Source organism: Brassica oleracea, chromosome C9, assembly GCF_000695525.1.
Source record: "Brassica oleracea var. oleracea cultivar TO1000 chromosome C9, BOL, whole genome shotgun sequence".
Classification (NCBI taxonomy): domain Eukaryota; kingdom Viridiplantae; phylum Streptophyta; class Magnoliopsida; order Brassicales; family Brassicaceae; genus Brassica; species Brassica oleracea.
This window is the reverse complement of record NC_027756.1, coordinates 43,601,258-43,610,130: the sequence shown is the minus strand read 5'-3', so window position 1 is coordinate 43,610,130 and position 8,873 is coordinate 43,601,258. Positions and strand designations below refer to the sequence as shown.

The 8,873-nt window shown below is 39.5% G+C and overlaps 2 protein-coding genes across 2 annotated transcripts in view; one reads left to right on the top strand and one right to left on the bottom strand.

Annotated features, from left to right (window-relative positions):
* The first annotated feature begins 1,464 nt into the window (after positions 1 to 1,464).
* Positions 1,465 to 5,931, top strand: LOC106318210. The gene is made up of 4 exons (XM_013756088.1): positions 1,465 to 1,654; positions 2,304 to 3,436; positions 3,715 to 4,385; positions 4,472 to 5,931. Exons 1-4 carry the CDS (start codon positions 1,643 to 1,645, stop codon positions 5,491 to 5,493), a joined length of 2,838 nt encoding a protein of 945 aa, XP_013611542.1. The 5' UTR covers positions 1,465 to 1,642; the 3' UTR covers positions 5,494 to 5,931.
* The window catches only part of LOC106318211 (homeobox-leucine zipper protein REVOLUTA), a 4,835-nt gene continuing 1,782 nt past the window's right edge, over positions 5,821 to 8,873 (bottom strand). Inside the window, exons 7-19 of the mRNA XM_013756089.1 lie at positions 8,690 to 8,803; positions 8,518 to 8,601; positions 8,289 to 8,444; positions 8,138 to 8,212; positions 7,963 to 8,069; positions 7,708 to 7,882; positions 7,447 to 7,635; positions 7,277 to 7,357; positions 7,071 to 7,205; positions 6,671 to 7,002; positions 6,475 to 6,583; positions 6,245 to 6,394; positions 5,821 to 6,170 (exon numbers count right to left, since the gene is read on the bottom strand). Of these exons, the coding sequence (XP_013611543.1) occupies positions 5,991 to 6,170; positions 6,245 to 6,394; positions 6,475 to 6,583; positions 6,671 to 7,002; positions 7,071 to 7,205; positions 7,277 to 7,357; positions 7,447 to 7,635; positions 7,708 to 7,882; positions 7,963 to 8,069; positions 8,138 to 8,212; positions 8,289 to 8,444; positions 8,518 to 8,601; positions 8,690 to 8,803 (1,887 nt within the window). The 3' untranslated portion in view covers positions 5,821 to 5,990. The remainder of the gene's footprint in view (positions 6,171 to 6,244; positions 6,395 to 6,474; positions 6,584 to 6,670; positions 7,003 to 7,070; positions 7,206 to 7,276; positions 7,358 to 7,446; positions 7,636 to 7,707; positions 7,883 to 7,962; positions 8,070 to 8,137; positions 8,213 to 8,288; positions 8,445 to 8,517; positions 8,602 to 8,689; positions 8,804 to 8,873) is intronic.

The following is an 8,873-nucleotide window of genomic DNA, read 5'->3' as shown; positions in this document are numbered from 1 at the left end:
TCGAATTTGGATCAAACATATGTACACGGTATACCACTCGAACATGGACTTTAATCAGATATATGTATACACATTAGAAAGTGGTGTATTTGACACTATGATGAAAGTTGACAAATTACTAAAAGCTAAGTTTGGTGAAGTTCAAATGAGTAATTACACTATACAATCCGTGTCTTCATGACTATGTGTCGGTCCACATATATTAGGTACAATGAAACAAACGAAGCTGCTTGGTCGTGAAAAATGGTTGGTTTCTGAGAAGTCAAATTACAACTTCCTTCAAAAATATATAATTACAGAACTTTCTATATATGAAGAGACCGGCCATCACGATTAAAAAAAAAAAAAAAAAAGGAAGAAGAGACCGGCCATCACAATTTAATTTTCGTTAAATTTTCCTTATATGTTATTTTCTAGCTACTCTCCAAACTTTATCAACCAGCGGCCTAAACATATCATTGTACACAAAATCAAAAATTAAGATAGTTCAACTAACAGGTTGTAATGCTTTTTAACAATCATACCAAAAAACAGGTTGTAATAGATATAGTGGTTTTCTCTTTCCTTTTTTTGTTGAAATAGTTTGCTTTCCTTGATCATACGTTGTCTTTCTTGATTCATATATTTTTAGTACTCGACTGCAAAATTTACATGAGCATAGTTAAATGTCTGAGAATTTGTTTATGCTCATCAGTAGCTCTACGTACGGAAATTAACTCACATGTATTATCATTTTGAAATGTATCCAAGATGTATATATGTATACGACATAAGTTAGAAAATGTGATCATGTAAATGGATTCTGAGTTCTGACTTTATCGTGAGAAACACTGGACACCGTTATTAGCCTAATTTATACAACCAAAAAAAGTTAGAAGTAATGTGTACACGAACATTAGGTATCTACGTCGACACGTATTGAATCGCATACGTATAGTGAAAAATCTATACTATTAAATTGCAAGCGACGTCCAAAGAAGTTAGCAATCATGTTTACTGTATTTCCAATTGAGTGATTAAGGATAATTAAATTCTTAATTAAAATTACACACGCGTGAATGACCTCAAAAACTCGTAATCTAAGTAAGAAAATAACCGTTGATCAAAACAATCATATTAATAATAAATATGTAATTGTTCACCCATAAGAAAAAAGGTACTAATTTGCCCAAAGATGTCGTTTTCTTTAAGCAAAAAAAAAAAGAAGTATTTTCTTGTCATTATATATGTATGGATTTAAACGGAGCTTTTCTGGTAAAATGTTCGGCTAAAGGCCATTAAAATGTAGAATATTAAGATAACAGAGAGACTATAATATAATCAAAAGGTGGCAAATTGCTGCAAAGTTCAACTACGTATCTGACATGCAAATTGCAAAGTCAAACCGTCGCTTGTCCGAAACATTTTGTATAAAATGTATTTGTACTCCAAACTTTCAATAACTCATTCTCTACTCAAATCCTTCTTCTTTATACTTTTTGGGGTCAAACTCTCTACTCAAATCTTTCGTTCTTTCGATTCTTTGGACACTTTTCACTTCAGTTTTGAATTATTTCGAGGAGAATCTCTACTGTATTATAATATATCGTGTGGATCGTCTGTTGAATAAGAAAAGGCTTGAGTTCCCACAATAAGATCGATCATGTACTCAAAGGTAATATACTTTATGCATCTCATGAAAGTTGAGTTCCAAAAAAATAGTATATTTTATGTATCTCGTTCTCGATTAGGCTGCATAAATCTTTAAATTATCATTTAAATGATATCAATGAATAGAGAGCATCAAAATTGATTTTGATTAAGCTTTTGAACAAATCTGGATGCCACAATTTTTACTGTGTTTCATACTGAGAAAAGTGACATATATTGTTCGTTCATATGTAACAAAGTGATTGAAGTGAATAGGACTACGTGTTTATACATAGACACAATATTGAATTTACAGAATGAAAAACATAGCATATGCAAGTGTTAAATGCAAAGGTAACCATTTTATACGCCAATGAACCCGGCTTTTCCCGTTGCGTATTTGTCCTAATTATCCATTATTAAATCATATTTTCTTGAATTATATAACAACTCAAGGAGTTACAAAACCCTTTACTTTATTCTTAATGAACGTTTTCGCCATGTGATATCCTCCTTACTTGATGCTTCTTCACCTACAAATCTCTGTTTATATATATATATTTGCATTTGTCTTGTTACTCTTATATATAATACATAAAAAGCTCGAAGAGAAAAGGAAACACCAACCTTTACGTTCTTATCTGATCTCTCTCTGTTTTCTTCATATTAATAAGGTTTTGGATCCTGAGAAAATGGGTTTTATCCGGCCACCGGCGGTGAGAAAAGACGGTGATTATATAGAAAGCATCTTCGGAGACTATTCCGCCGGAAAACCAAAACCAAGTCGGAAGCTCAACTCCACCAAGTTCGTGACGGTGCTGACGTTTCTTCAGTTCGTATTTGCCGTCTACGCCACTGGACTTCTCTACTACATGAGTCCTTCTATTGACTTGCGGGCCAAACCGGACTTCACTTGGGCCACCAAATGGGCCGATAATATGCGTAGTTACATTGTTACCCCTCGTGTCGTCAGCCATATACAAGACTCTGCCTCCTTTCTGAAATCATCGGAGGAGAATATTCCGGTGGTGTTCTCTCCGGCGGAGGTTTGCGAGTACGAGAAGATTGACTTCTCGCAGAAGAAATCAAACGACGAGAAGATGTTCAAGATGAAAAGAGAGCTATACGACGACGTCTTGGACTTCCAGAAGAAGAATCTCGGTTCCGAAAGTTTAGAAGAGCTGACGAAGATGAAATCTAAATGGGCCTTAAACGGGCCCAAGAGACCAAAAGTAACAGTGATCCTAAACCATTTCAAAAGAAAAACGCTTTGCGCTCAGCTCGATTCTCTCCTCCACCAAACGATGCCGTTTCACCATGTCTGGATTCTGGCCTTCGGGAGCCCCAACGAAGCCTCTCTCCGGCGAATCGCCGGGAGCTACAACGACTCTCGGATCAGCTTCATCAGCTCGAACTACGACTTCAAATACTACGGGAGATTCCAGATCGCGCTTCAAACGGAGGCGGATCTAGTCTACATCCTCGACGACGACATGATTCCCGGGAAGAAGATGCTTCAGATGCTCGCGCACGTCGCGGGGACGGAGAAGTACGAGAACTCGGTCCTGGGAAGCATCGGACGGATTCTTCCTTTCCGGCAGAAGGATTTCACGTTCCCGAGCTACAGGAAGTTCCGATCAAAGGAGGCGGGGCTTTACTTGCCTGATCCGGCGTACGACATCACTCTGGATCGGATCCTCCAGGTTGATTTCTTGTCTAGCTCGTGGTTCTTATCAGCTGAGCTCGTGAAAGCGTTGTTCATCGAGAAACCGTTCACGTTCGCTACTGGCGAAGATCTTCACCTGAGGTTAGTTTCGTCTTTTCACATGTTTGAGTGTATAAATAAGGCAGCGTTCTAATTACTTGGTTGTCAAGAAATTGAAAAGTATTATAATAACCTAAAAAAGTCGTGTACTCTCTCATACAATCTCGCATTGATATATAATCATTGCAGTAACGTCTATAGGATGATGATCTTCGTGAGAGTAAATGATTCACGTGTTTAGGCAATGTTATGTAATCGTGATGATTACAAAAAAAAAGGAAACTTTGTTCTGACGTAATGATTTGTTTGTGTTTCGGCAGCTATCAGCTTCAGAAGTATAGAAACGCAGGTTCTTTTGTGCTTCCTGTGGATCCAAATGACAAAGAGACGTGGGGAGATAGTGAACATAGACTCGCTTACGTCTCTGAGACCACAGTGATCTTCAAAAACATTGTGGAAGTCAGAGACAACCAATGGTGGAAAGCGCTTTCCACCGGTTACATAACTCAATGGGCTGCAATGTATCCTCAGAAGATCGACGCTCTGTTCTACGCGCATTCGATCGAAGAAGTCAGAGCGCTTGGTCCTTTGCTTGAGAAGTTCAGAACCACTGTTGGTAAAAAGGCTTACATCGCGGTTTCCGGCGGGAAGTTTTGTGCGTGCGAGGATGCTGCATCGGCTTTGAACTGGCCTAAATTGGTTTGCAATGAGAGGAGGTTCAAGATATTTGATTTGGAAGTTGGAGCTATCTTGGGTGTGTCGAACTCGGAGATACCTGTTCTGCAAGCTGTGTATTCGAGTATGAAAGGGCTTATCAAGATCCATAACCCGAGCGTGGTGATTACTGTGGCTGATGCTGATCCTAATGTCAAGAAAGCTTTGAAAATGGCTACTGAGACGAATCTTAATGGCACTGCATTGGTTCTTCTTCCTAGAGCTTCTATCTCCAAGGTTCTGTGGATGGCTGATTTAAGATCAACAGCTTTGCCAAGTAAGCATATAACCATTACGTCTTTCCTTTTATTTTTTGGCTGTGCATTTGCAATTTCGCTTACTTATAACTTGACATGGTTGCAGACTGGAATAAGATGAGAGTCTCAGTGAACATCATCACACAAAACCGAGCTCAATCTTTACTGAGATTGCTTAGGTCTTTGAGCAATGCATACTATCTTGGCGACGAGATACCTATCAGCTTCAACATGGATAGCAAAGTGGACGAAGAGACGATCAAAGTAGTGACCACATTCGACTGGCCTCACGGACCAAAGACCCTAAGAAGAAGAATCATCCAAGGAGGATTAATCCGAGCCGTGAGTGAGAGTTGGTATCCAGCTTCTGATGATGACTTTGGTCTCTTACTCGAAGACGACATCGAAGTCTCTCCTTACTACTACCTCTGGATCAAATACTCTCTCCTCGCTTACCACTACGACCCTCAAATCTCTTTCCCTGAACTCGCTTCAATCTCTCTTTACACTCCCAAAATCGTCGAGGTCGTTAAAGAGAGACCTAAATGGAACCCAACAGACTTCTTCAAACAGATCCACCCACACACACCTTACCTTCACCAGCTACCGTGCAGCTGGGGAGCTGTCTTCTTCCCAAAGCAATGGAGAGAGTTCTACGTCTACATGAACATGAGATTCACCGAGAACGCGAAAGCCAACCCCGTTCAGATTCCGAAATCAAGAACCAACGGTTGGCAAGCTTCTTGGAAGAAGTTTTTGATCGACATGATGTACCTTAGAGGATACGTTAGTCTCTACCCAAACTTCCCTAATCAGCAGAGCTTCTCGACCAACCACATGGAACCAGGAGCTCACATCGCAGCCAAAGACAACGTGGTGAAACACAATAAAACCGACTTCGAAGTTCCTTTGCTTATGGATGATTTCAGAAACTTCTTACCTAACCAGAAACTCCCTCCGGCTTCAAATCTTCCATCACTCAACCTCTTTAACATGCCGGTTTCTCTTAAAGGCCTTAAAGCTGCAGGTGCTAAGCTTGGTCAAGACGTTCTTCGTTGCAACAATGTCTCTGAGATTGTTGCCGTCAATCATCAGACAGGTTTACCAGCTAGATGCATGAAATTCTGAAGATACTCCCATTTTGCCAGCCGGTAATTTTTCTGTGGAATCTTGTTGATTCTTTGTTTTTTAAATTAGTTATATATTACTATATGGTAGAATGGAAATAAATATAAGGAGATATGTAACTGTCTAAAGGCAAAAGAGTAAATGTTCTGCAACCTTTGATTAACTCCACTTTTTCACTATAGCTCTGAACTTGAAGTGTCATCAAAAGAAACATGATTTGATTCTGATGAATACAATGTTGTTGTAACCTTTGTCTCTATAGCCATCACAAGAGACATCAATGTTTCATTCTATGTAGATGGCAAATCATCTCCTTCATAAAATAGATTCATCATACCAAGTCTCTTTTTAAATCCTCACTAGAATACAACACGATGAAAAGAGAGGCACCAAAACAGAGACAAACAGATGTCTACACATCCCAAAAAAAAAAAAAAACATTGTCTAAATGTAGTTTTGATTAGCCCTTCCTACATAACATCACAAGAAAATACAAATTACACAAACGACCAGTTTACAAAGGAGAAAGCAAGACAATGCAAAGTATTATCATTGCCGTCGTTGTTTTCAGATGATGATGCAGCAGGAGCAAACACTTTCCAAGCAACAGCTTGTTCATAAGTCACATGTCTTCCCATCGTAGACAAACATATTCCTGAAGGCAAGCATGCATATCCCTGTACAGACAAGACAAATGAGTCTCAAAACATTTTCTTCTGACCAAAGAGTTCTTTTTTTTTTTGGATTTTACCTGTTGCATTAGCTTGGCGAAATCGGAGCAGAGAGCCTTTCGACCAGATTCATCAAAGATCTTTTCGAGTGTAATGTCTTGTAAGGCTACAAGTGTTGTCTCTAGCATGTCTAAACCAGCTTGGTTCGCGAACATAAACACTGGTTGAGGCTGCAAACATAACCAGACTAAATATTAAACCGAGCACAGTTGAAAATGTTTATAGAACTAATGGTGTTCACGACACACACCTTTAAAGAGCAACACAAGATGGCATCTTGGTGATCCCATAGAAGTTTCAATACCGAGTCGTTGCTTCCAAGCGAGTCAACCGTCAGCAACTCCGAGCCTAAGTGGTGACTGTAACAACAAACATTATACGTTAAGACATTAATTAATCAGCTAGGGTTTGTAAGAAATAATCATAAGTAACTAAATAAAACCCACGTGTAACTTTGTGAGATCCATTGGGCAAGTGTAACAGCTTCAGGAGACCCCGGGGAGAGTTTAGAGCCAAGACTTGGGCTTATCCCAGAGGGTGAGATGGCCATTGCAACACGTTGAACTGATGATATCACACTCCGCACGTACTGACAAGCCATACCAGCAACATTGTCTTGCAAGTTGCTTTCAAAAGGGAACTGAAACGCGATGGTGAGGATACATCTTGAGCTAGAAGAAGAGTTTCCAGAAGCGTTCTCTGGTGTTGGACCAACCTCAAGGCTAGAAGTTAAGTCTAGCGTCCGGTGGTTAGCGGTCAACAGATCTTGCGCATCTCCCTGTGTAAACAAAAAATGTGAGCCTTGAGGCACAAGGCAGGTCAGTGATGGGAGCAAAGATAAAATACCGTTTTAGCATCAACGGGTATGACTCTGAATCCAGAAGGAACAAGTGGAGCATCATCCGGGAACATCTCATTGATGGGAGCAAATATAAGTTCTGAACATGCTCCAACAGCATTCTCATCAATCCCAGTACATATCTGCCATACATCATTAAAAAAGTCAGTTCAACTATGAAACAGCGAGAAACTTCAAGAACCAAAAGATATACCTGAAGAAGATGGACATCACGGGACATGAACGCATCTTCTTGTGCAAGAGAATGACCTTCTAGTCTAACAACTTCAAGCATCTGCAAGCATTAACACCACATTTAAATAAATAAAAAACACATTAAAAATAATGGTTTAGTCTTCATTGGGAAAGAGTTTGAAGCCTTACTTCTTCGTGTTCGATGGTATGTCCTAGAGGCATTATGATTTGGCTCCCGGTGAACCTCGTAGGCCTCATTCCCGGATAAGCAAAAGAACCGGCTTTAAGCGTTGCAGCAGAATATGCATCAACGTTGAAGTCAGCCCACTCGGACCGATGCTCTCTTAGAAACCGGATCAATACAGCAGGAGGAACATTCTACAACAAAAATAACACATTACAAACCAATGAGAGGATGGATCAAAAAATGGACACAAAGTATCAACTTACTTGGAGAAGCATAGAAGCCTTGGCGCAAAGGACACCTCCAAGGAAGGAAAGAGAATTAGACATATTATTCAAATGCTTTGTGGAGTTAATAGCAACGATTATGTCTTCAGCGCCATCACAATGCATTGTAGACCATCCATCGTCACCAAACCCATTAACCGCATCATTAAAACCCCTGCAAGAATACATGATAATAACTTAAGAAACAAGTAAGAGATCAAAGAACATTTAGATATCAGCTCATTATTGAATTACCTGCTTAATCTTTGGCTAAATGTTCTTAAAACAGCAGGTTGCCTTCCTAATCCATACACTAGTTCACCGTTAGACTCCTGAGCTAGTTGCCTGATATACCTCAATGCCTACAACATGAACTCAGCCATTAGATATGCTTATGAATCAATCATATCTCAATGTTATAGACACTCACGGAAATGGTCATTTTCTGTGCAACGACTTTAGATGACTCGTAAAGGGGTCGAAGCACATCAGGAACACTCCAAGCCTACAATGCAAGTAAAACTGATTTAAGAATCAAAGGAAGCAAACAGAAAAATGTACAACAAGAAGATTCTACTTACCTCAAGATTAAGGTGATCGACAATGTGAATAATGGAACCGCCACCATCACAAGGCCTTATTAGATACCCACTAGAAAGCATTTCTGCTCTTACAAACTGAGAAGCTGATGCAGCGTTAGGACCAGCACCAGAACCAGAGAGTGACCTCTCACAAACCTTATTAAAGAAAAAAAGTCAATAACCAGAGAGATAGATATACACAAACATAACACTATGAGGAGTTGCATACCACAAAACTGCCATTGTCTAGGCTCGTTGTGTATCTCAGGGTCCAGAAATCGCGGGCAGGAGCAAGAGTCGTTGGTGCATATGTCTTAAACCAAAAGTCATTTATAAACTTTTATTTATTTATTTTCAAAAAAGGGAGATAGAATACTAAACCAAAAGAGAAAATGGATCACCTGCATATAGACGAGCTCAATAGTGCCGCCGTTACCAGCCGGGAACATAGTGAAGACCTCAAGGCTCCTACAGTCACGGAACCAAGATGGCCTATCTTTGAGTATCTCTGCAATCTGCCAAAAAAAAAAAAAAAAAAAAAAAACAACAAACTGGTTTAAAAATGTGACATGTTTGACACTAATA

Bases quoted from the DNA above. Each gene is read 5' to 3' on its own strand.
- LOC106318210 (XM_013756088.1), top strand. The intron at 3,437-3,714 runs GTTAGTTTCGTC...GTGTTTCGGCAG, and splicing joins GGCGAAGATCTTCACCTGAG to CTATCAGCTTCAGAAGTATA. The intron at 4,386-4,471 runs GTAAGCATATAA...ACATGGTTGCAG, and splicing joins AAGATCAACAGCTTTGCCAA to ACTGGAATAAGATGAGAGTC.